The sequence below is a fragment of the Solea senegalensis genome, linkage group LG15 (assembly GCF_019176455.1).
Source record: "Solea senegalensis isolate Sse05_10M linkage group LG15, IFAPA_SoseM_1, whole genome shotgun sequence".
Taxonomy (NCBI): domain Eukaryota; kingdom Metazoa; phylum Chordata; class Actinopteri; order Pleuronectiformes; family Soleidae; genus Solea; species Solea senegalensis.
In genome coordinates this window covers 21,169,920-21,197,869 of record NC_058035.1, presented here as the reverse complement: position 1 = coordinate 21,197,869, position 27,950 = coordinate 21,169,920, and the positions used below count along the sequence as shown (strand labels likewise).

Genomic DNA, 27,950 nt, shown 5'->3' with positions numbered 1-27,950 from the left:
CCATCGCAGGGCCACACACAACTAGAGACAAACAACCATTCACTCTCACACTCACTCCTATGGTCAATTTAGAGTGTCCAATTCACCTAATCCCCACATTGCATGTTTTTGGACTGTGGGAGGAAGCCGGAGTACCCGGAAAGAACCCACGCACACACAGGGAGAACATGCAAACTCCATGCAGAAAGGCCCTTGTTCCAACCGGGGCTCCAACCCGGGTCTTCTCGCTACAAGGCGAGAGTGCTAACCACTACACCACCGTGTGGCCCTATTCAGAAAAACAGATTCTGCTTCTGTAGAAACACAAAATACGTCCAACTGTTCAAACGGTGTCATGTGACTAACAGCAGCAGCGAAAGCAGTCGCCACTTGATTTATCACTGAAAAAAGTTGCTTATGTCACCTCAAAAACATGTAGAACAGGTACTGTACTGCACTACAATATATTCATACTGTATACTTACATACACAGTATATACACACGCGTATAAATATATATACACACACATACATACACATACATACATATTGTTCATATATATCAAACAAACCATCTTATTCTACAAATTTGCCTCTGTTTAAAATGTAAACTGTTAAATTTGTTTTGTGCCAGTATCGTCAAGTCTTAATGCAGTGAAGTTTAAGTGAAGTTAATTTAAATGATCTGTGTCGTGCAGCAGCAGCAACAGCAGCAGTTTTAGCAGCAGCAACAGAAACAGTAGCAGTTTTAGCAGCAGCAACAGCAGCAGCAGCAGCAGCAGCGAATGAACGTTCATTTTGTTTCATTCCACTGCTGTGTGAGAGGAATGTGGTCGAGCTGCTGCTAAAAGTGGACTGGGGGAGCGCTTGTTTACGACCTTTTGTGTGTGTATGAGAAGGAGAGCAGAATCCAACAACATCAAGTGTCTGAAAGTCTAAATTTTCCTCTGAGTCCCCTCGAGGTGTTCAGCCCCACCCGTCTGGAGCAGCACGCATGGTTAATCAAACACACGCTGTGTAAACACCACGACTCTGACTGAAGTGACTTTAACTTCACTAACAGGTTTCACCACACGCGCACACACTAATCAATTATCAACAACGTTCTGGGAACAAAAATGACTCATTTGTAACAGTGATTATTAAATACTGTCAAATATGGACAGATTCATTTGTTTACCTCTCTTTAAGATTCTTGTCTTTCACTTTAAAATGCTACATTTACTTGCTAAAAAAACATGCTTTTTAACATTACAACAGTTCATAACATGTTTTTTTCTGTTACATTAGAAATATAAGTCAGTCATTTTTCTGTGTTGCATGAACACTGAAAAACTGCAAGGAAGAAGTCAGAAGAAGAAGGAAGAAGTTAAGAGAAGAAGGAATACGTTGGGAGACGAAGGAAGAAGTCTGGAGAAGAAAGAAGTCTGGAGAAGAAGGAAGGAAGAAGACTGGAGAAGGAAGTAGTCTGGAGAAGAAGATAAAAGTCTGGAGAAGAAGGAAGAAGTCTGGAGAAGAAGGAAGAAGTCAGAAGAAGGAAGAAGTTTGGAGAAGAAGAAAGAAGTCTGGAGAAGAAGAAAGAAGTCTGGAGAAGAAGAGAAGTCTGGAGAAGAAGGAAGGAAGAAGACTGGAGAAGGAAGTAGTCTGGGAGAAGATAAAAAGAAGGAAAGTCTGGAGAAGAAGGAAGAAGTCAGAAGAAGAGGGAAGAAGTCTGGAGAAGAAGGAAGAAGTTTGAGAAGAAGTCTAGTCTGGAGAAGAAGAAAGAAGTCTGGAGAAGAAGGAAGAAGTCTGGAGAAGAAGAAAGAAGTCTGGAGAAGAAGAAAGAAGTCTGGAGAAGAAGAAAGAAGTCTGGAGAATATGGGCGAGTTAATCAGTTTAAATTTTTTCCATTGTAGAGACGTTTACTTTGTATAAACTAAATAATAAATACATAAAACAAAAAAAGCCATTTTTGATTAAAAACAGACAATTACCAGCCTGATGAACATGTTTTTACCCGTGAGCAGCACAGTAGCTGTATGTGTGTGTGTATGTGTATGTGTATGTGTGTGTGTTATGCGTCCCCAGGGACTGACGGATGTTTCCGGATGGACAGAATGAACAATGGCTGTTTGGAGCGTTTAGTGCCGCCGACAGCTCATACACTGCCATACAGGAAGTGCTTCATGTGCAAGGAGGAAGTGAGAGCAGCAACAATCACTTCAACAGTTTCCTGCTGCAGAGAAAGAGGACGATGAGCCGAGGGTGGAGGAAATTATTATTATTATTATCATTATTTCATGGTTTTTCCCACTAAATCTCATCTCTTTTATGCAAAAGAAAATGTTTGTGTTTTTATATTATTTTCTTTAGCATTTTATCTCTTATATTTAGATTTTTACTGACTGATAACAGACTGTATGCAGAGCTGCAACTAACCATTATTTTCATCATCACTCAAAGGTGAACAGTACTTCATAAGTGTAAATATGTATTTTTTACATTTATAAAATTATGTCGCATATTAATTCAATATTCTGGTTCCATTTTTATTGTTTATTCTAGTTTGGTCTCTGACAGTGAGAGATGGGTAAAGTCTAATTTAATCTAATCTGTTGATTTCTTCTTGGTCCATAAAAGGTGATGAGTCAATGATTAACTGCAGTCAAAACAAGAAAGACAAAAGTGCTGAGTCAAGCAGGAGGAGACCAGATTTTTATGCTTTTATTTTCTGATTGCATCGTCTTTCATGTCGTTGTTCAGCTGTTCTTTGTCGAGCTGCTGGACAACTGAGTTTCCCTTCAGGGATCAATAAAGTCCGTCTCATCTTATTCTGAAGATAAGATAAGGTTCGTGAAATAAGATGGCACGATTAAAGTGGTTTATGTTTCACATGCAGCACTTCCTTTAATTTACTAATTTAGAGGAGGAAAGAAAGCAGAAGAAGAAGAAACTGAGAGGAGAAGGAAGAAGAAGGAAGTCGGAAGAAGAAGAAGGAAGAAGGACAAATACATTGTCAGAGTTTCAGTGGATTGGGGATCTGGAAACATGTTTCTCCTGTTTTGGAATAAATAAATAAAGAACATGCGTTTAAAAATGTCAGTCTGTGTGTCTCATTGCTGACAGGAAACAGACAGGTCCTCCTCCTGTCTCTGTTTCCTGTCAGCAATGAGACACACCGACTGATTTAAAATGTCCTACCGTCAGTTCTGAGGGTCAGCAGCAGAGCGGCGGACATCGTCACGGCCAAACAGAATGAGAGACCTGCCATCCTGCAGCAGGACTGGACTGGATCTGGATCTGGAGCCAAGGACGTGAACTGTGATCAGGTAACTTCACAGAGGAGCTGGACTGACAGAAGACGTCCTGAGGACAGTCTGTGATCCACAGCAGGAGCTGAGGAGGACGTGCAGGAGGAGGAAGAGATAGGGAAGGCGATGGCTGTGGACGGTGATATATCAAAATATCTGGTTCTGGTTCTGGTCCTCCTCTGTCTCACTGGCTCTCTGAGTCCAAAACCCTGAAAAGACAAAAATAGATGAAGACAAAAGTTAAAAAGACAAGTTCATGCAACTTTGGGCAGTTTTGGATGAGAGGGTGAATGAATGTGAATGTGAATTTATCAATGACTGCTTTAATAAAAAGTAAAATTTCAAGGAAGAAATCGGAAGAAAAAGAAGAAGAAAACATTTCTTGTCCAATAGCAACCTCATGTGTAGTACATCTACTACCACAAGGTGGCAGCAGCAGCGAGTATTCAGAGAGTGGACGTCAGTGAGGAAATTAACGAGGTTTCTTGAATGAATCTCGTTACTTTCACCAGCTTTAGAACAGAGGTCAACAGAGGTCTGTTGTTTTTTAAAAAAATATGCGATATAAATTTATTGTTTCCACTGTAATTTACCGAGAGTGTGTCTGACTGTGCCGTGTGAACACGAAGGGTTAACAGATCATAATCTGCCAATCACTGTAGGAAATACATGCTGGATTAAGGTGTGCGCGTTTCTGAAGCACACAGACACACACAGACACACACACGCACGGACGCACGCACGCACACACAGACAGACACACACACACACACACACACACACAGACAGACAGAGAGACTTGGCGTCACTGTGTCGTTCACAGTGTAAGTGGAAGAATCTTCACCTCGCTGCCACAACAAAACTTTTAACTGTGTTTATTTTCTCTGGCTCTTTGCTCCGTTTAGACCCCAACAACAACAACAACAGGAGAGATAACACACACTCACACACACATATTCACACAAAGGCACATTCAAGACATTCAGAGGGAGGGAGGGCAAGACGAGGCAGGCTCAGGAAGGGCTGTCTGTTGTTAGACAGGAAACATACCTCCTCCTCCCTCCTTCACACACACACACACACACACACAGTTTCAGCATCTGGAAACAAACTGCAGCCGACATGACTTCAAAAAAATAAAACAGAAGAATCATTTTTTAAATAATAAAAAGAGCTCCTCTCCCTCCTCCTCCTCCTCACAACAAACTCCTTCTTCTTCTTCCGTCTGCAGACGTGACAGAGACGTTTACCTCCTTCACTGCAGCATTTAAGACACCGGAAACTTTACCATATAAAGTCACTACTTTTAAAATCAGCTTTTTTGACTAAAATACACTTTGTCCTGAAACAGTTTCTCTGTATGATGTTGTAGCACGAAACAGTGCCACCCATGGAGGTAGAGTCACACACACACGCCCTCACATCAGACTCTGTACATGGTCTGATTACGTAGTCTTAATCAGACTATGGTCTTAACAGTTGACTTAAAAAGCCTCAGTGCTGCTCTCAAAACCAGTGAGAATTGTGTCGTCCTCTGGTGTCCACCGGTGTCTGTCTGTCTCGCCTTGTCCTCAGCAAACGGCGGTTAATGTAGCGTAGCTGCTGTGGTTAATTCAGCCGGACGTCATGACATCAGAGGAACGTTGGGCGTGACGGGAATGAAAGGAGGTTTTTGTTCACCTGTACAGAATAAACAGCCCCTATAGAGAACCGCTGAGCCATAGCAGGACAGTCTCCACCTCCTCCTCCTCCCTCACTCCCCGCCTCCCCCCAGGAGGGGAAGGAATTTGAGGTCACACCTCCCTGGGGATGTTGGGAAATGTGTTGGGATTGAAACCAAAGCAGTGGATTCAGACTGGCAGCAGAAACTGAGACCATCGTGTGATCATCATCTTCATCACAGATTTGCTTGTTTTTGTGAGGGTCATGTGGGGTTGCTGTGCCAATCTCAGCCGACCTTGGGGCGAGAGGCGGGGTCACATGAGAGGCGGGGTCAGACAAGAGGCAGAACAGAGCTTTACCAGAACTAAACAAACTAACAACAAAGACTAACAACCACAGCAATTATTAGATTGGATGTTTGTTTTGTTGGTTTGGTTAGTTGTGGTTGATTGAAAGTTTGTTGGTTTGGTTAGATGATTTGAAAGGTTGGTTGATTAGTTGGCTTGAAAGGTTAATTGGTTTGGCTGGTCAGTTAGTTTGTCTTGGCCAATTGGTTGTTTGATTTGAAAAGTTGGTTTAGCTGGTTGGATAGTTAGTTTAGCTGGTTAGTTGGTTAGATAGTATCTTTGGTTGGTTAGTAGGTTGCTTGCTTGGTTGCTTTTTTATTTTCATCAAATAAAAGCAGATTATTTTGATTTTAATAACACATTTTTGATTCCCATGTTAAATGTTACAATCTTTAATTCACAAATCTGACTCTAAAATAAAGAGCGTGTTTTTACAATGGGATGATATTACAGTGAATCTGTGTGGTTGAGAAGGTACAGTTTTTAACAATCCATCCCAAAAAAAACCCTCCTCCCCCTCTGGACAGACAGACTGACTGACTGCAGCATCACAGGTCAAACATCAATAATGGAGCCTTAATGCGTCTCCTCTTCCTGCTGCAGACTAAATAAACCACACAGATCCTGAGCTCCACAAATAAATGCAGTAACGAGGGAGAGACTGAGATCAGTGATGGTGGAGAATATTAATGCTGAGACGAGGACTGTGGACGAGTCACTGTCCAGCAGCACACTCGACAACGTCAACAACGCCATCAACAACATCAACAACAGAGCCAACAACGCCACCAACATCAACAGCTTTTTACTCTCTTACACCGACGGCAAAGTGAAAAACGGGAAAATGAACAACAGTCAGAATGAATCGAGTTGTTGGGTCCAGAAAATGTTGATCAGTGTTTTTTCAAATCTTGTCCACAAACCACAACTATTCAGATTTAACCATTTAATTCTTGTAGAGAGCAAAGTAAACTAATTTAATGTTGGTTAATAATTAACTGTTAATTGGTGCAGAAGATTTATGTTCTGTAAAAATAATGAAATCTTTTATTTGACTGATATTTGGGTGGTGCATCATTTGAATTGTGATCGATTCCAGCTATGATTCAGATTCTTCTGGTTCTTGTTGATTCCAGTATGTTTGAAGGAAACACAGAGGTTACTTTAGCGTGTGGCCGCGGTCAGTTCACGCTCTGTTGTGGTGGATGAAAAAAAGCCACAACATCAATAATAAACAATGATACAATAACTTCAATGTATTTCTCTGAATTGGTTCAACTTGGAACTTTGTTTTTTGTTCAGATCCTGAGTTAATACCAAAAACTTCTTTAGGATCAACCTCATAACGTCGGAAAGTCAGAGCTCCATCACAGACCCAGCTCTGACGTAATGGCTGCCACTTGTGAAAAAAAACAACTTACGATATTATTGACGTCTATAAAAATATGTTCTTAGCCTTCTGTCTGCACCTGGTCAGAATCATCGCAGATGAATTATTCACCACGATTAACAAGCGATAATATCGTAAATTGCCATGTCTGTACTCAAGATATTCTTCTTTTCATTAATTGTATTTGTTTTTGTTGTGCGACTGTTCATTTTACCCTTGTTCATGTATCCATGGAATGAGGTTCAGACTTTTGACTTGAATGAAACGCAGCTCTCACTCTCCATCTCTCTCTCTTCTTCCCGTCTCTGCGTCCATCTTGGCCCAGGTCCTGTGTCCCTCCAGGGGCCGTCCTCTCACACAGCATTAGCAGCATTAGCAGCAGCAGCCTCTCAGGGAGACTCCAGGCCAGACTTCCTGGCTCCACTGCCATTGTTTGCTAGGCTGCTCTGCTCCTCGTCCCCAGTGGCGGATTAGCATAAGAAAAATCCACCATCTACCTGGTTTAACTCCTCTTAATCTCCTCTTCATCAGTTAATCCCCACGTTTTATTTATAGTCAGTGAAACAATGAAGAAAATCTGAAGATACAAACATTCCCGGAATTCAACCAACAACCCTGCCAATGTTTTACTTCCATCTACTACAGAACAGGCAACTTCAGATTCTTAAATGTGAATATTTCCTGGAGGTTTTTTGCACCACATAACAAATTAAAATGTCCAGGTTATGAAAACACTGATGGACATTTTCTAACTTTTATTGAATCAAACAATGGTGAGAAAATAGTTTAGTTGCAGCCACAAATCAGACAATATTCTCAAGTACAAAAATGTAAGAATGATGAATGATTGCACCGATGAAGAAAAATGAAGACCATCTAATTTGCTGTGCATCTATAACCACAATGTGGCAGCGGCAAGTGTTTGTGAATCTGTTTAGGTTTTATCGTGCGTGCGTTTCTTTCACAAGGAAGCGGTTTTGGTGTTTTTCTGTATTTCTGCGCTACAGTGCCTCACACAGGCCTGGCATATGTACTGCAGCATTTAGAGAGTTCTGTGTGGATGCAGCAAAAACAATGTTGGACATTTGTTTGGTTTGGTTAGTTGGTTTGGCTGGTTAGTTAGTTGGTTTGGTTAGTTGGTTTGGCTGGTTAGTTACGTGGCTTGGTTAGTTGGCTTTGGCCGAGTAGTTAAGGAATTTCCTGAAACAACGCTGCCATGTTTACAGAAAAACATCTAGAAAAAGACAAAAAAAACGAATCGTTTACGGTTTTTTTCCATACAAAAAACTTTTACTTTGAAATATCATTATTATTTGCAATATCATAACAGTTGTTCATAACAGACCTGCTCTAAACTAATCAATATCAAATGGAATGGGGTTGGAGTTGATTGAGGAGAATGAGCCGTGATTGACGGAGCTCAAACTGACGAGGCGTCTGCTCACAGCGCCATAAAAAAGTATAATAAAGCAGCATGACACTGTTTCAGAGCCCTGAGGTGTTTTTAAGTCACTCTAAATCGCCATGGTAACAGGTCCATACATCACTAGCACACACAGTAACGCCTTTGTCTCGCGGCGGAGTCGTAAAAAGCAAATACACTCAGGATGATAAAAAAGCAGCATTATGATCATAAATCAGTCATGAGTGGATGTGACACTGCACGGCTCCCAGTTCAACCAGGTACATACTAATACTAATGCTGCCAGATATACACAAATATATACAGTATGTATATACACATGTGCACTGTAAATTAAAATACAATCTACTGTTCATGATCTGTATCACAAGATCTTAAAATACACTTATTATTACCTTTCATTTCAGATAAAACCGGCTTTATTTCTTTAAACTAAGGATAATTACGTGCGTTACGAACAAAACAATCACATTAATCAGGCTTAAAATTAGACACAGTTTGGTTTTTAAAACATTGTTTCTACAGAGAAGTGAAAACATAGGAGGATAAGAAAGAGCGGCGCATCAGTGAGTCAAAGAGTCACAGGATTATGAGTTTATAATAAACAGAGTTTAGAGCTGATGATGATGCGTTCACTGACCTGCTGTAAATATTCACTCACAGCAGTTTTTTCTGACATTTTATGAAGCAAAAAACACCTTTGAACGACACATTTTGAGTGACATAATGTTGTTTTTTCAACGTTTTTACTTTAAAGCTCATAAAAACACTGCAGCGGCTTCTATCGTTTAGATTTTATGAAAACGTTGTGTATAAACTACAGATTTGAGTAAGTGGACCCAGGCCGACACGATCTGAACCGAGCTGCTGCTGCTGCAGTGAGTGAAGCGTGCTGGTCGTCGTGGTGATGGGGGCGGGGCTGGATGTCACAGAGCTGAGGGACATATGGGAGTGATTTTGTGCTGCAGACTGTTTGACTCTGTTTGAAACAAAGGCACCAAAATCTGCCTCTTTTCAACATCCATACGTTCATACGTTCATACGCACAGTCATAAAGTCACACAGTGGAACGTAGTTTTTTAAAGTAAACTTGAAACTTTTAAAATCTGTCTCTATTGAGACAGATTTTTAATACTCAGAAGCACAGTGACTCACTTCCCCTCTACATTTTCTCATTTTATTGATTCTTATTTTAATGTTTTATGGTACATTGTGTTTTTATGTGAGGTTGAGTAATTTGCTTCATAAAAGGAAAACATTGATGCGATCGTTTCAAGAAACATCTTCACTCGCATGAAGAAGACGACAAATATACGCATCAGTGAATGCAACAATGATGGATGACATCATAGTTGTGTACTGCTTGTATACGTCTCACTTCACGTCACACTGGTTCCAGGTGAATAAAAAGTGGTAAAAAAAAAATACATTTAAAAATGAATAAACTAATGCATCTCAACACAGTTCTCTGACAGAGTATTTTGCAACGTCAGCGTTTGTGATTCTCAAAACTGCAATTTCACTAACCCTAACCAGTTAATGACCAAACTTCCTCAAAAATGAGGTTTTGCCTCATTAGGACCAGGTTTTGGTCTCCATGAGGACAACTGGTCCTGACAAGGTCAATGTTTATGACAGAAAGTGGTTCTAAAGAGGTAACGCACACAAACACACACACGCACGCACACACACACACACACACACACACTCCAGACGTTTCTCCTCAAACACTGCACCTATAACACACAATTACACACGCTTTCTTTTTCGTTGCAAGGCATTACCTCACACAGACACACACACCCTGCAGGCTCGGTGTAATCAGGGCTCTTCCTGCTCTGTGGTTATTAATCAAATCACATGACAGTTCAAATGATCCAATCAGAGGCCTCAATTAAAAAAAAAACAACTCAGGAAGCTTCCTGATTGGTCAGCACTGCCGTCACTTCAGCACAGGGGCCAAAGGTTAATCTCAAAAAGCAAAAGGGGGGAGGTTGGTATGATGTAGGATAATCAAGTTTTAAGTAGTAATCACCGGTTCCTCCGCACAAAAACGTTTTGTTTTGTTTTTTCTGTGTGTGTGTGTGTGTGTGTGTGTGTGTGTGTACACCTGACTGGTGGCTCCATGGTGGAACAGTGTGTGTGTGTGTGTGTGTGTGTGTGTGTGTGTGTGCAGCACCTGACTGGTGGCTCCATGGTTGAACACTGTGTCTGTGTGTGTGTGTGTGTACACCTGACTGGTGGCTCCATGGTGGAACAGTGTGTGTGTGTGTGTGTGTGTGTGTGTGTGTGTGTGTGTGTGTGTGTGTGTGCACCTGACTGGTGGCTCCATGGTTGAACACTGTGTCTGTGTGTGTGTGTGTATACCTGACTGGTGGCTCCATGGTGGAACAGTGAGTGTGTGTGTGTGTGTGTGTGTGTGTGTGTGTGTGTACTGCCTGGTGGCTCCATGGTGGAACAGTGTGTGTGTGTGTGTGTGTGTTTGTTTACCTGACTGGTGGCTCCATGGTTGAACAGTGTGTGTGTCGGTGCACAGCTCCATGGGAAATGTGGTCCCGCAGAAGCAGAGTCAGGTCAGGACGAGCATGAGCTAAAACACAGAGATGAAGACATGCTGACGTAATGATTCTAACAACACATCCATCCCATAATAGTCCTGACTTTCTACCAGATTAATGTGGATTATTTCCAGGGCAATTGTGTTTCTGATCCGAACAAACACTAACACATAACATCACACCGAGTCTTTTTCCTGGAAAGTGACTGACATTTAAATCTGTGTGCATGTGTGTGTCTATCTGAATGTGTCTGTATTTGTGTCTGTGTGTGTGCGTTACAGCTCACTTTTTCTACACGAAGTAGTTAAAACGCTAAAGTCAGTGGCTCTTATTTTGAAGGCGTGGGCGAAAGGAAGTGATAATGTATATTGGGCTGAACAATCCATTGAAATTTAATCGAAATAGCAGGAGACACAAAATTTGTTCAAGCCAAAATGTCGTTAATTTTAGATGAATAATTACACATGTTATTTACAAGAAAATAACACCATAGTAAAACAAGTCAACATTATTTTGATTTAAAATCCCCGAAAGTGCCCTGTCAATTGTATTGACAGGAAGTAGAAACACTTTTCAAGTCTGGTTTCCTGTACAGATCAGAGAGAGAACTCTTGGGAGCATAAAAACTACCCGCCGCATGACACACTCAGCTGGAAAACACACACAACCAGCAACCAGTGTGTGTGTTTTCAGACACACTGCAGGGGATTTAGGATATAAAAATGAGCCGCTATTTTATTATAGAACAGACAAGGAGAATATATGTGTTATATATGTAATATATAAATGTTATTAATGCATGTACTGAGCGTTATTAAGCACTACTTATGCATACTTTAACCTCCACTAATCATAAAATAAAATATATAGGAGAACAGAATAATCATTACTTATCCCACGTCACGTAAAAACTTCCATTTAATGTTTTTTCCTTTGTTGTTGTTTTTTAAAATCAACAACAAAGGATAAACTCTTTGATAAAGTCTTCACCTTTGTTGTTCTTACAAGGTGAAAGGTGAAGACTGCTCATTTGGTTCCTGCTTCTGTAAAAAACAAATGCCCGCAGCTAAATATAAAACACAGAGTGAGCGACGCGTCACAGCTGAAGGTGTGGAATCGCAAACTGGGAGGAAAAAGTGGTGAAACCAGTCATCGTGTAGGACAGACGGTGCAGAGCGGAGGTATGCAGCCTGTGATGACACATGAAACACACACACACACACACACACTCACTCTGATTCTGCTGCTTATTAGACATGAGCAGAGTCTCTGCTCTGTGCTGAGTCATTGATTTCACAGTTTCATATTCATGTAAACTCAATAAGACAGGTTTTTGTTGAAAAATGACTGAGAATTAGTTATGAACATTAAAAAAAGCCAACACAAGTCACTTGACTGCAATTCTTTCCTCAAAAACAGCAATAATTACTCCATTCATCAACATTTATTTATGTTTATTGGGTACTTATTTGATGTTTTTTCCAAGCAAAAATCTGTTAAATGTTATGTTATGTGTTCTTAAAGGGATAGTTTAAAAAAAATGGACAGTCTTCCTGGTTCCTCCTGAAACCAAGTAGGAAATAACAAATATATGGAATACCCACAGGTAGAAAAGACTCTAAACCTAATAAAAATCTATGTCAGTGAGGTCAACCTGAACCTGAAAAGTACTTTAAATGCCAAAGTGACAAAATAATACATTTGAACTTAGTGATGGAGGCAGAAGTGGATCAATAACTCCTGTGTGCAGTGATATTAAAATCACTGATTTTCTCCATGGAGTTTTGGTGTGGGAGAGTGAGTGGTTTACAAACTTCAGTTTTCTGTTAGAAATGTCTTTCTAACAGTGAGATGAAGACGTGAAGACGTTCATAAAATATCGTAGACTTAAGCGGACATTGATTTTATTTAGTTTTGCTATGTGCCTAATATCTGTTTCTTTCTTGAAACTGAAGTCTCACTCTCACAAACCAAAGTCCATTGAGAAAATCAGGTTTTTAACGTCACAGCACACAGGAGTTGTTGATCCACTGCTGCCTCCATCACTAAGTTCAAATGTCTTAATTTTGTTCATTCAGCATTTAAAATCCTTCTTTCTGATTTAACTCAGTGACACAAAGTGACCACACGACCTTGAGTGACTGTTACTCAAGGTCATGCAGCACTACACTACAATATATGTAACCGTGGCGATGGCGGTAAAACACCTGTTTATTTGCACTACAGTGTCCAATAAAAGCATCTTGTTTCCAGGAAAACATCATAATATCATTGTCTGTTTCCACCAAACACCATTAAACATCACAGACAGCAGTGTGTGTGTGTGTGAGACACAGATCCTGAACGCAGCAGCTAAAGACGATAGCTTTCCCCTAGAAAAGGCAGGAGCCGGAGAAACATGAAATTAAAAACCTGATATAAGGAAACGAGGAGAGAAGGAGGGAGGACGCTGCATTCACAGGAGCTCAGGAGGAGTGGGAAAACTCAGAGATGAGATCTGATGTTTCCTTACATCTGCAGAACTTAAAAACCACTGGTCTAAGGACAATCTTCCTGCAGTTTGCCTGTCCAACACACTAGGGCTGCAATGATTAATCAATTATTAAATCAGGTTTCTGTGATTTTTCAGCTTCTTAAATGTGAATATTTTCATTTTTTGTTTGTGTACAAAACAAGACCTCATGTCCCAGTTTATGGACAAAACAAGTACACAATTTCACATTTAAGAAGCTAAAATAACCTAAAATTTAATTATTAAAACGCACTCAAACACCAACATTTAACTAAATCAATCATAATAATAAAAAAATGGCCGATCAACCCAAGATGGCGGACTTCCTGTAGGATTCACGGGAAAGTTGTCATCGACTTTTTTGACCATCCCCACCTAAAGAACGTCTGTACCAAGTTTCGTTCACGTACGTTAAGACCGACAGTAGTTGACCTAATAGAAGTTTTTTGCGTGACTTTAGCCCCTCTCACTTCCAATTTTCCACGCATTCTCGCCGAACGACTTTCAGACGTAAATTTACACCAGGATTGACGCGGTCACCAAAATCTGTGAGTTTTGGGGTATGGGAAAGGCCTCAAAAACGCGATTTATTTTTAGGGTTCTTGCAACCTTGTTGCTCGAACCCTAATAAAATAAACAAAAATGTGGATGAAGTTTCTGAGATATTTCTGAGAATAGCAAATATGATCCAGATCAGCCATTGATTAGTATTTGTTGGTTGACTGGTTGATAAGTTAACTGCAGCTCTACACTGAACAGACGTTTCAACATTTGTTGTCATTTTAAGTGACATAAATGTTCATGTTTGTTTGAGACAGAACCAACAAACACATCACAAAAAAAAAAACACCAGTCGAGTCGTCAGGTCGGAGATGACTGTGTGAGCAACAAGCCAACAGGGGGTCAGGAGGATGCTGGGGTCAGAGGTCAAGGGCCAGGGGTCAGCGTCACTTCAGAAGGTTCACTGCACTTTTGAGGCAGAAGGATTAACGAGAGACGAGGAGTAAAATCCTGCTGAAGAACGAGGAGGGAACTTTTCATAACACCAGACTGTTTCTGCTTCAGAGTCTGTGTGGGTGGAGCCTGCTGCGTGGCTGTTGGGAACACGACATGTAAACAAATTTGTTTGTTAACTACTTTAACTACAATCCCTGCAAAAATTAAATCGCAGAGAAGGTTCTACACGCTCTGATGCTCACGCCGTGTTTGGTGAGTTTTCGCTCAGTGAAAGATCGGGTCCATCTCAGATTCTCTCACACCAAAACCAAATTCCAATTTTACTCTTTCTTTCTTATGAGCAAACCACAAACAAAAAAAATATTTAAAACAAGTCTTGCTTGAAAGTGGCCATTTTGGATCAAAACAGCAAATTCGGGCCAATTTCGCACATGCTGTACACGAACAAACTCCTAGAGCTTCAATGCGATCAACTTCAACTTAAGTTAGCAAACAGTTTTGGCACTAGGGGGCGCCAGTAATGTCTTCACAGGCTAAATTGTATTTACGTCCTCATTTATCGTCATAAACAAAGCACGAAAAACACACTTCCTCTCTCCTCCCACAACATGTACATTTTCAAAGAAATGTTTACAAGGAAAAAATAAATAAATGTGTCAGGTTTGATTTGAACAGGAGGTGGTGATTACTGCGCACAGGAAGTGAGGAAAGTTCCATGTCTGAATTATTCACTGTGGTGGAGCGAGTGTATTTAAGGTCGAGATCAATACCATTAAAGGACAAGACGACGAACGTGACCTTCAACTGCTGTCAGGGCGGAGGAGAGAGAGAGTGAGGGACAGAGACAGAAAGAGACAGAGAGAGGGACAGAGAGAGAGAGACAGACAGTGAGAGACAAAGACAGAGAGATAGTGAGAGAGACAGAGAGACAAAAATGTGTTCTGAACAGTGTCAGATGTGTACAAATGAACTTGAAGAGACAAAGTGCTCTCCAAGTAAACTTTCTGGTGGGGTGGTAACATTTGCGGTGAAATGCGCATGCTGTCTTCACAATGCACAGGGAATTCAACATCGCATGTTTTATCTCCTAAACTTAAACTAAGGGGGACCACAAAAAAGGACTGGGTCTTCGTTGATTTTGCATAATATGTACCCTTTAAATGAGGGTAAAAATCCTGCAGAGTTCTGCTTTAAAACATGTCATATGTGCACACTCAACGCCACCTTCTCGGTTTTTTGTGTAGCAGCACTATAGCGCCACCTACAGGCGTGGTACTACACTGCCTGGAGTCTTCTTCTTCTGCCGTGTGTATGGAAAACATCAAAGAAAAATATCTTACAGGTAAAGTTCTCTTTATATTTTCTATACAAACTTCTTTATTCTATAAGTGTGAAGTGGAGAATCTCTGTGTTTGCTTTTTACAGGGACTTCAATTCCTGCAGCAGCAGCAGCATCATCATCATCATCACTGCTGAGGCTTCTCTACTTTCACCAGCACAGACACATTCCACTCGTCCCAGAGTCCAGGAGTTTGATCCACGGCTCCGGTTGTCTACGACAGAACCTGCTTCACCTTTGCCACACATCCAGGAGAAAGGAAACACACGGGGCAGGATACAAAATATCTCTGCAGGGAAGGATGGCAGGATGAAGGGAGGGAGGTGAAGAATTGTCCCTCTGTGTGTTCACCTCCCATTTACTGCCTTTATTTATCTGCTGTGCAGCAGCAGAGAGGCTGGATGGAGGAGGAGGAGGGTGGATTGCATGTTTTCCTCCTCGGCTCAGCCACTCTGTCTCCAGGCTGCCGGGGGGGAGTGGAGATGTGAAACCTGATCTCCATCCCTCCTTCCCTAACCTCCTCACTGGCTCCCTTCATCCCTCCTCCACCTACTCGCCAGAGAGCCTCGAGACTCCTGGAGTAATCTGATCCTCGGCCTCAGAGACTGGAAACACACACACATACTCCAAGAGGGAGAGGGGGGAGGAGGAGGGAAAAATAAAGAAGAAATGGAGGAGGAGGGGAAGAAGAAAAAAAAAAACAGGAGAGAGGGATAGAAATAGAGCAGAGGAAAGAGAGAGAGAGAGAGAGATCCCCGAGCTCGGCCTCCAAGACTGGAAACACTCCCTGGAGAGAAGAAAACTGAGAAGTGACGGGGGAAAAAAAGAGAAACAGAGACGGAAAAGAGTGATCTTTAAGAAACGACTGCAGTGAAGGAGGAAGAAAAAATACTCATACATGAAAACACCAAAAGTGTTACAACCATTTCTGTTTATAAGAGCCAATAAATACAAACGTGAGCTGAAAGAGGTGAAGAAAAGATTTTAAACTCTCTTTAAATCTCATTTTATCCTCAGCTGTCTTTGTTTACAACTGCGACTAAAGATTATTTTCAAAATCGATCAGTTGTTTGCTCCATAAAGTGCAAGAAAACGTTGAAAAATGTTTATCACTCGTTTTTTCAAACCTGGAAATCACAACACTTGCAACATGGCAAATGAGTGCCTTGCTCAATGACAGCACAACATCTGGAAGAGCTGGGAATCAACCACTCAATTACCCTCACAAATTCATGACATCAGATTTTATCTGAGAAAACAACACATTGACAAAAGAGTAAAGACGAGAAAGATGCAGGTTTGAAGCGCACAAACGTTCATGTCACCACTTGTTTGGTCAGTTTCGTAAAGAAAAGGCAGTAAAAAAACTTCCCAACAACACAACAACTCACTTCACCAAAGACACGCTTGATAAAATCTGCATCATCTTAAGACTACGATATCTTCAGTGATTTAAGCTCACAGGGACACAGGAGCTGCTGGTCTACTGCTGCCTCGTGTGGTCACTTTGCGTCACTGAGGTCAATCTGAACAAATTACTTTAAATGCCGAAATGACAAAATAAGACATTTGATCTTAATGATAGAGGCAGCAGTCGATTAACAACTCCTGTGTACTGTGATGTTAAAATCACTGATTTTCTCTATGAGCTTTGGTGTGGGAGAGTGAGTGGTTTACAAACTTCAGTTTCCTGTTGGAAAGGTCTGTCGAACAGTGAGGTTGGGCAAAACACAAACTTTAAATTAACCAACAGCAGCAATATGTATGTATATATATATATATATATATATATATATATATATATATATATATATATATATACACACACACACACACACACACATACATACATATATATACACACACATACATATATATACACACATATATAAATATATACATATATGTATGTACATACATATATACATATACATATATATGTGTATATATATATATATATATATACATACATACATATATATAGATATATACATATATATACACATATACATATATAGATATAGATATATATATATATATCTATATCTATATAACATCATCAAATCACTGGGGCAGATAAATGATCAGTCTGTTGATCAATTCCAGGTCCTGGACTGGACTGTGTTGCAGCAAATGTTTCAGTCTGTGTCTGAGTTAGTTAAAGCCAAGTTTCCACAAACAGACTCCAGCAGCATTAACTGGACTTTTCCTGGACTCTGGTCTGGTCCCAGTACAGAGGTCAGGACTGGACAAGGTCTGCTGTCATCGTACAAGAATAGATCTCACACACACACACTAACAGGTTTGTGCAGCTATTCTTCCCAGGACTTAGCACAGACTAAACAAAGCCTTATCACTAACCTTAACCATAACAAGTTAATAACTAACCATAACCCAGAACTACAATTCACTACAACGACAACTACAGTTCCTCAGAAATGCGGTTCTACCTCATGAGGACCAGGTTTTGGTCTCCATGAGGTCCTGACAAGGTCAGTGTTTATGACAGAAAAGAGGTAACAAATACAAGACACACACACACACACACACACACACAATACACAGCGTTGGAGACATAACGTGACGTCTTTGTCCTCAGTAAGAGAAATAAGGATGGACTTAAAGACGGCCTTGAATATTCAATCTATCTCATTAGTGGTACATCAATTACCTCAAGGTGGCAGCAACAACAAGCATTTACTTTGAGGACAGAATGAAATGTACAAGGGTCCTTGAATGCATCTCTTAGCTGCTCCTATTAGACAGAAATTGCTTCTTTTTTTCTTTTTTAAATGGCCAATAGATCTTGAGGCCACCGAGGACCAATAACTCATGTGTCCAGCAGAGAAAACATGTATTTTCCGATACATCAAAATTCTATCTAAATGATGGAGCCATCATCAGCAAAATAAATGAAGAAAAACTTAATTTTATGTTCAACACTTTACTCTGTTGACTCAACGTTATACATCACTGCATCGTTACACACAAGAGCTATCGCTATGGTGTAAAATCCCACCGGCAAAATCTAGATTAAAATATGATATGTAACACTGTGTGAAACCAAGCTAACAGCTAGATTAACAAAACAACCAACATTATTATGACTGATTAAAGCCTGTTACAAAATGATTACAAACAATAAATGTTTTTTTTTTTTTTTTTTTAATTAAAACACTTTAAGGGTTTTTTGTCATGTAGAGACACTGAGACAAAGATGTCCAGCTTCATAGATGGCTGTTTTTGGATTAAAATGAGATTAATCATGAGACATGAGAAAATCAGCAGCTCTGTTTGACAAAATGAGAAATTTAAAGACGTGTCTTTCGCTTTATATTTAAATGGGGGGGGGATTCAGTGTTTAACATCTAAACGTAACATAAGAAAAGATAAATTCATATTCTCACTCTCTCTGTGGCCTGACTGTCAGTCTGTCTGTTATTTCAGTAACAGATTCTGGGCTTGGCTGTGGAATGTACAGCTGTCTGACATATGGATAATGGTACATTTTAATTTCTAACACACACACACACACACACAGGTGGAGGGAGGAGAACAGAGCTGAACAACACTTTGTGGTAAAAAAATTTAAATCATATTGTGATTCTGAAATGTTTGTATTTGAAATGAAGCAAGGACAAAAAAACAGCAGTGGTGATTAATCCTGTCATCATCACAATCCTCTCGATCAAACACAAGCACACACACTGTGACTGACTGACCCGCTTACACATGAACCTCCGTGTCTGATCTTCATTAACAGATGGACGTCGTCTGGTTACTGACCAAAATATACAGTTTAACAAAGACCAGCATCACTGACGACTACACACACACACACACACACACACACACACACACACACACACACACACACACACAACTAACTCACTCACTAACACCTCCCACAACCAAAATATTCAAGATAACAAGGAGCTACACAGCTAACAAGATACAACCAAATACAACTAACAAACTAACTAACCAACAACACAACCAAGTAACTAAACACAACAAACAGTTTGTTAACGTGGAGCTGCACCATTAACAACACCACCACACTAAACTGTTGTTCGTTGTTTTTGATACGTTTGTCGAGTAAAAAGTGTTAAAAGTTAGTTCAAATGTCAAGTTAAATGCAGTATTTTAGTTCATGCTTTATGACACATTTTTAGAGCTATAAAAAACCTCAACGATAACGTTTCTCTTCAAACTAGTTAGTGTCGGTTTAAGAGCTACAATGCTTGCTAACTAACTAACGAGCCGAGCAACAACAAAATGTAACTCACCAGTGACGTGTGGAATACGTGAACGTTTATAAAACACACACACACACACACACACACCACAAAAACCTTTTAACTAAACACGATGCACGGTTTTTATAAACTGTGGCTAATTTAAATGTACTCGTTAGCTCGATGGTGTCGTTTGAGTTTATATATTTTTTTTAAAACCAATGCGAGTAAAGTGTTTAAAAATAACGAACAAAGTCCATGTTGTTATATTAAAATGTTAATAAACTGCTCAGATTTTACTTTAATTACACACGAGCCGTTGAAACTGCAGCGACATTAGCTATACTGAGGAATGTGGCTAAAACTACGTGAACATTTACAGCAATTAAATCAAGTGTTAGTCGCAGTCCTGTGTGTGTTTGTAATAAATAATGTGTGTTTTAAATAAAAATAAACAAATAAACTAGGGACAACGCTAACTTTTTTTTTTAAGTGCACGACAGAAACGAGAGGGGTCCGTCTATCACCGGAACCACGCACACACGCACACAAAATCTGCAAACACAGTTCCCGACGATTAATGGCGTAAATTAACACACAAAAACAGAACATACACAGCACCATAACTTAACCACACAACAGCTGCTTGAATTAAAGAGTGACGTGAAGTTAAAACACGTCCGTGACATTATTTATGTTTAGTTTTTAAGCGGCAGAGATAAAGAAAGAGTTAGACGGCGTGACGGAGAGTCGCGTTCTCACCAGGACATAGTCGCGTCCGGAGCCGGAGCAGCAGACACACAGGGAGGGACTGAAGTTGAGGATCGATCCCGCTTTTACGTCTCTTTACCCCGGCGTAATTCACTCTTGCTGCCGTGGACGTGGCGCTGCCTTCGACGCTATTTCATCACAGTAATCCACTTTATTATAATCCCACGGTAAAAAAAAAACAACAACAACAAAACACGGTGAGATTAGAAAAGAAACGAGTAAAAGTTCCCCGCGAATCTTCTGCTTATTTTTTTCACTGCGTGATCTCTCTCTCTCTCTCACTCTGATGATGGAGGGAGCGAATTCCAGCCGCACAAAGATCGTCTCTTGCCGCAGAGATGGCTCACTCTGGTGGCTCCACGAATTTAGTTGGTTAAGGTGCCTGTCTAGTAAACAGGAGACCCTGGGTTCGAATCCCTGCCTTGAGGCTGCAATAATATACATACACACATATACATACATATACATGTGTATATATATATATATATATATATATATATATATATATATATATATATATATACATGTGTAGTTTTTTTTATATATAATAAAAAGATAAGTTACATTATGTAAGTCACTTGGATCGGATAATTAAAAGTTCACCATGTTCTAATTGAGAAGTTGGGGGATAACACATACACAGATATATCTCTGTTCACGTAATTCAAATTAGCTGTTGCTCACACAAATAGTGTAGTGACATGTCACACGTGATTAACGGTTAATAGCAGTGTTTTGAAGTGGCAGCCATTTTGGAAGTTTCCAAGTTGGAAATCCGAGTTTGCACAAATTGTTAGCAAAATCACTCAATAACATGCTGAGGTTGCTCCGATTTTTTGTGTTGGAAATCCGACATGAGGGGGGCCATTCCAGTTTAAACTCCTAAAATTGAGGCAGAGTGAGAGGTCTGTTTTTTCCCTGACTCTGTGATTCCAATCACAGCTGAACTGACAAGACTGAAGCGGCTCAGGCGCCCTCTAGTGTTCGTTAAAGGAACGACGGGACAACTACTACTATAGACACAATTATTATAATTATTATGACGATTATAATAATAATCGTCATAATAACTATGAGTATTATGATTATCATGATGATGATGATGATGATTATTATTGTTGTTATTATTATTGTTATCATTATTATTATTATTATTATTATTATTATTATTATTATTAATAATAATATTAATACTATTTTTTTAGGTGTTACTGTAATTTTATGTTGCAACTCTTTAGTCTGAGTAAAAAAAGTAAAGATGACGCATGAACCTAATGTAGAAGTGAAAGAGGAACTAATGTGTTAATTTTTACTGGAAGATTCACAGAGGATTTTTTTGTGTGTTTTTACTCAAATAATAAAAGTTAATGTTGTAATTTTTATGAAAGATAATTTAAAAATTAAAATACACTGTTATCACACAGATTACTTTAATTACTATAAAAGTTATGTTTGGAGTTCCAACAATGATTTTGAATATCAATTAAAACTTTTTTGAACAAAACAATAATCAACATTATTTCACTGTTTTCTGACATTTGACTACACAAGTCGATTGAGAAAATAATCCCATTTTTCATCATTATAATTTTATCTTTTTAAAGGTCCAGTACGTAACAATTACAAAGGCTGTTTGAATAAGTTTATAATTAAAAGAAACTGAACGGTTTTCATTTATATCAGAAGTGGGACACGTATCTTGGGCTAGCCACTGTTAGCAATACCAGTCCATGACAAAGCATTCATCTTGGAATACTAGTTCAGGGGGCGTTACCATGTAAGGACCGCCCCCATGACCTCGGAAATTGTGAGTTCCGACTACAAATGAAACGCATCATAAGACTTTTTACTTTAGGTAAGGGCCTTGCTTTACGGGGTCGGCCATCTTGTGCTGCCGTTTTCTAGGTAAGGGCCTTGCTTTACGGGGTCGGCCATCTTGTGCTGCCGTGTTTCTACAGAAGCCTGAATGGACAAATCAGCCAGAGCTTGTGTGTTGAGTTTTGGTTTGTGAAGGCCACATTTTAAATGTGTGGTCTCATCAGTAGGTGTCACTAATTTTGACAAAAGAAACAGTGAAAACATGACAAGTGTTTGAAGTGCAATTTATTCAACTTCTAAAACCTGTCAATCAAACCAAGTACAGCAGCTGAGGCTATGACATCATCATCACATGAGCTGTGACGTCATCACAGGTTAAACAGCTGAGTCAGCTCTTCTATCACAAACTAACAAACTAACGTCGTGCTGCTACAAACTGTGACACACTGTTCTGCATGCACTCATTCACACACACACACACAGTCACACACGCTCTCTCTCACACACACACACACACACACACACACACACACACACAGTCACACACGCCTCTCTCTCACACACACACACACACACACACACACTGTATAAAATAGTAAAAACTGTACACCAGCACACACAGACTGTACATGTGTGTGTGTGTGTGTGTGTGTATGCTGGTCACTGGGTGATGTTAAAGGGATAGTTCACACTTTTTAAAGTGATGTTGTATTAACACAGCATCAGTGCTGACCTGTGCCATGAGCGCCCCCTCTGTCCAGACACAGATGCTCATGGTGAACGCCAATGTACAAACCACTCACTCTCCCACACCAAACCCCATAGAGAAAATCAGTGATTTTAACATCACAGCACACAGGAGTTGTCGATCCACTGCTGCCTCCATCACTAAATTCAAATGTCTTATTTAGCAAATTTGGCATTTAAATTTTCCTGTTCAGATTGACCTCAGTGGCACAAAGTGACCACACGAGGCAGCAGTAGACCAGCAGCTCCTGAGTCCCCATGAGCTAAAATCACTGGTTTTCTCTATGGACTTTGGTGGCTAAAATCTGTTTTTCCTCGCATCTCTGCTGACAGCCATGTTTTCACTCAGAGCTGCCTGCTGGTGTCATTTAGCATTCAGACACAGGGGGCGCTCACAGGACTGTCAGTACCACATACAACCACACTTCAAAATAATACCAGAACTATTTCTTTAAGGCACAAAACAGATGTTGATGACAAACGTTTACATTTTCTTGCACAAACTATTGTCTAAAGTGAATCTGAGGCTCTATTCACGCTGCAAAACCTTGTACTGACCTCACACATCAGTTAAAACTGTGTATTTATAACTGTGAAATTACAAATTAAATACAATATTACTTCAATTCTAAAAAGACTTTACACTTTGTACGAGAGAAATCTTAAATATTGTCTTTAAAAGGTTTGAGATGTCACATTTTGTCAAAAATAAACCTAATGATTATTATTGATCATTTATATTGGCTCTACAACATGTATACAGATATTTTATAATTTTTTTGTGGTCAATCTTTGTTATAAATAAAAAAAAATCATTGTCCCAAAGGCAGCAGGTGAAAAGAGTGTGATTAAAAAACAAATGTAGTTGTAACAGTTGACAACATTTACAGTGTAGTTAGAAAAAAAATCTAAATGTGAGGCCAAACAAAGACAAACTAATAATAATTATAATAATAATAATAATAGTGTGATGACCACTGAGCGCAGCAGTGACAATACATTAGCTTGTTAATAAATATCACGCCATCAAAAACAGTCAATAAATATGAAATTCAAGCCGATTTGTTGTTGCACTGTGGAGAAAAACAGGGCATTGTCAGTGAACTGGAGCTGGAGCTGGAGCCGGGTATTTCAACCATCGCGTTGAAATTATAATTATTAGGAAAATAATTTACATTATTATCAGAGTTAATATCGTGATGTGGCAACAGATACATTTCAGTTTTGGGGGGTTTAGTGTAAAAATAAAACGTTTATAGTTTTTGAAAACTTCCTGAAAAATAAATCCTACAAAATCAACCTGAAAACAATCAAATTCAATGAGTTCAACCATACAGACATGTTTCAAATATGGCTAGCTCCTTTCATGTTGTCAAACCCTGTAGCCCCGCCCCCTTTCTTTCACTCACTTCTACAAACACGTCACATAAAAGGTTTCTTCTTCTTCTTCAGTTCCCAGTCACATAGCTACAGTCAGACCACTTCACTCCAGACTAGCACCAGGTCTGACCCAGTCCAAGACCCAGTCCAAGACCCAAGTCCAAGACCCAAGTCCAAGACCCCGGTCCAAGACCCTAGTCCAAGACCCAAGTCCAAGACCCCAGTCCAAGACCCAAGTCCAAGACCCCAGTCCAATCTCCCAGTCCATGTTCAGACTGAGAACAGAAGCCATTTTGTCTTTCAAAGCAAAAAACAACCAACAAAGGGTTAGGGTTAAAATCAGCTAGTCTACACAGACATCATGTTTCCAAACGTTAAAGATTCTTGTTTATAAATGAGTTTAAAAAATCAAAATAGGCACAAAATAAGCCAGAGATGTGACAAAGACAAAAACCACAGCGGTGCTGTTTCATGTACGGAGTCTGCAAAAATAATTTTAGTCTAAATTAAATGAATGAATCTACGATATATAGAATCTACTATCGTTTATTGATTATATTTGTTTTTTGTTGCAATATTACTTACGTTAAATGTAAATAGTCTTCATTATTATTATATTATACATCAGTTTATATATTGGATTAATATAATATTTCTGTTGGTGTTTTGAGACTCCGTACATGAGGAACTGAGCGCTGCATGGACATCAGGTTGTTTCTGGTAAGAAACAAAAAACCCAAAAACAAACTACAGTTCGTAATAAAATGAGCTAAAACTTTGTGACTTTGAAGCCGAATCATCAGGCAGCATCGTTTTCAGCAACAACAAAAAGAGAGTATTCTTTGTAAAAGAGCATCTGCGAACAGTCGTGGGCTTGTGTTCGATGTTGCGTTACAGTTGGCAGTGTCGATCCACAGGTGTTTACACGTTGATGGCGTGAGCGTGTTTCTTACACAGAGGTTTGTCTTTCTTTGAGTAGAAAGGTTGACCCTCCAGGTTCACGTGACACACCTGCACAGCGTTAAAAACATAAATATACGGAAATAAACGTGATTAGTCTCGATATTGAGTTCAAAATCTCTTTTTCTTAGGTTTTGGTCGGAAAACAAATACAAACCTGATTTCCAGAAAAGTTGGGACACTAAAAAAACTATGATAAAAAGTAAAATCTGTAATTTTGTCTGTCCAAATGTTAAGATCAATCTATATGCGGATGACACCATATTATACACATACAAAAACAAAGCAAAAAGCTGTTGCAATTGTCATATAATCGGAAACACTGATTTCCCAAAAAGTTGGGATCCTTTAAAAACTGCAATAAAAAGTCAAATCCACTATGTTTGTTTGAATCTGCTGTAACTCTATTTTTCTATTTTCTAATTCAATCGTTAGCAATTATCGTCAAATCATCGGAAACTCTTTATAAAACTGTGATAAAAAGTCAAATCTCTCATTTTGTTTGTCCAGACTTTAAGATTAATCTATATGCTGATGACACCGTGTTATACTTTTATTTTCAAAAACAAACATGCGCATGTTTTTCTCTCAGCAGCCACAGAATTGTGCTTTTATCTGTTTGTATCTATTCCAACTTTTATAGACATAAGGTTTGTACATTGAACATCTAAATCTAAACTGTAAATCTTTTGTGTCATTGATGGTATAAAGATTAAAATCTTACGGCGCAGATGAAGCAGGTGTCGTGCCAGGTGTGACCCAGAGCCTCGATGAACTTATCACCAGCTTCCACAGGAAAGTCACAGCCGTGACACTTAGTGCTGAAGAGGGCGACGTAATCTGACACAAACACAGTTTACACGTGACCTGTGACCTTTCTTTCAACTCTGGGACATGTGTTTACAGGTGCAATTTAACACAAAAAAACCTCATAGAATCAAAGAAATAATAATTATATATTATATATCGCTAATTATATAAAATATATATAATTAGCTAGTTAACAACCAAGCTATACCGTTGACATCTATCTTAACTAGTGTTACGGCTGGGCGTAACATTAGTTAGCATCTATCTTAGCCGGTTAACAACTACCTTACCTAGTGCATCTATGTTAGCTGGGTAACAACTATCTAATCTCATTAACCATCTGTCTTTGCTAGTTAGCCATCTATCCTAGCTAGTTAACAACTAACTTAGCTAGGTAACATCTATCCTAGCCAGTTAGCCACCTATATTAGTTAGTTAACGTCCATCTTAGCCAGTTAGCATATATTAACCCATCTATCTTAGCTAGGCAGCCGACTATCCTCACTAGTAAACAACTAACTTAGCTATGCAGCATATATCTTGCATCTATCCTAGCTAGGTAACAACTATCATATTTAGTTAACCGTCTGTCTTTGACAATTAGCATCTATCTTAGTTAGCTAACAACTACATTAGCTAGTTAGCATCTATCCTAGCTAGTTAACAACTACCTTAGCTAGTAAGCACCTATCTTAGTTAGTCTTCGCTAGTTTGCCATCTATCCCAGCTACTTAACGACTAGTGCAGCTAGGTAGCCATGTATCCTAGCTAGTTAGCCACCTAGATTAACTAGTTATCTATTTTAGTTAGTTAACAGCTTTCTATCTATCTACGATGAGTCATGTGACCAGTGTGACAAACGCTGACTCAGCACCTTTCTCACAGTACGGCTCCCCGTCCTCCATGTGGAAGAGACTGTTTCCGAAGGCTTGTCCACAGGCAGCGCACACGAAGCAGGTCGTGTGCCACGTCTGGCGCAGAGCGTGCATCACTTCCTGTTACACACACACACACACACAGAAAACAACTGTTCAGTTTAATGTAAAAACAGATAACTCAGTCTCAGATTAACAAATAATCCAGTGTTTCACAGTAAACATGTAGAGAACGTCTGTTTAAATCTATATTACATTTTTAACTAAAGCCTCTGAAACTAAAGTATCACAATAAAATGGTCAGATTTTCAGGTGTGGACCCTCTTCAGGTGTGGACTCTCTCACCCCCATGACCTTGGTGTTACAGCGAGCGCAGGTCGGGGCGAAGAACTCCTCGTAGCAGTTCTCACAGTAAACGCTGTTCTGCTCCTCCACGAAGCTGACGTCAGCCAGTGACATGTGACAGTAGTGACAGTTAAACTCTTCCGGGTGCCACGAACGACCGAGCGCCACCAGGAACGGTCCTCTGGAAACATGTGACATGTTTTCATCATCAACGTCAGTTTTCTTTTTTATAATTACATTAAATATACAAATGTGAAAATGTACAGTTTAACCTATAATGACAATTATGAAGTAGATGTTTTCATATACAGTACATATATATATATATATGTTTTCACTGTTAGACAGACTTTTCCAACAGGAAACTGAAGTTTGTAAACCACTCACTCTCCCACACCAAACCCCATGGAGAAAATCAGTGATTTTAGCTCACAGGGACACAGGAGCTGCTGGTCTACTGCTGCCTCATGTGGTCACTTTGTGTCACTGAGGTTAATCTGAACAAAGGATTTTAAAAGCTGAAGTGACAAAACAAGACATTTGAACTTA

The 27,950-nt window shown here is 39.5% G+C and overlaps 2 protein-coding genes across 7 annotated transcripts in view; both read right to left on the bottom strand.

Moving 5' to 3' along the window:
* LOC122781834 (bone morphogenetic protein receptor type-1A-like) overlaps window positions 1–20,767 on the bottom strand; it is a 32,653-nt gene extending 11,886 nt beyond the window's left edge. For 2 of the 4 annotated variants that reach the window (XM_044045895.1, XM_044045898.1), the window contains exons 1-3: window positions 20,458–20,767; window positions 10,582–10,681; window positions 3,160–3,478 (exon numbers count right to left, since the gene is read on the bottom strand). In XM_044045895.1, the coding sequence (XP_043901830.1) occupies window positions 3,160–3,229 (70 nt within the window). In that variant the 5' untranslated portion in view covers window positions 3,230–3,478; window positions 10,582–10,681; window positions 20,458–20,767. Of the gene's footprint in view, window positions 1–3,159; window positions 3,479–10,270; window positions 10,303–10,581; window positions 10,682–20,457 lie in introns of those variants that run through there. The other 2 variants (XM_044045897.1, XM_044045896.1) reach the window with 2 other exon arrangements.
* A 2,536-nt stretch (window positions 20,768–23,303) lies between these two features.
* Window positions 23,304–27,950, bottom strand: part of LOC122781832 (LIM domain-binding protein 3-like) — a 37,556-nt gene continuing 32,909 nt past the window's right edge. For all 3 annotated transcript variants that reach the window (XM_044045891.1, XM_044045890.1, XM_044045892.1), the window contains 4 exons: window positions 27,402–27,582; window positions 27,056–27,176; window positions 26,096–26,211; window positions 23,304–25,422 (listed from right to left, as the gene is read on the bottom strand). In XM_044045891.1, coding sequence (XP_043901826.1) covers window positions 25,333–25,422; window positions 26,096–26,211; window positions 27,056–27,176; window positions 27,402–27,582 — 508 coding nt within the window. In that variant the 3' untranslated portion in view covers window positions 23,304–25,332. The remainder of the gene's footprint in view (window positions 25,423–26,095; window positions 26,212–27,055; window positions 27,177–27,401; window positions 27,583–27,950) is intronic.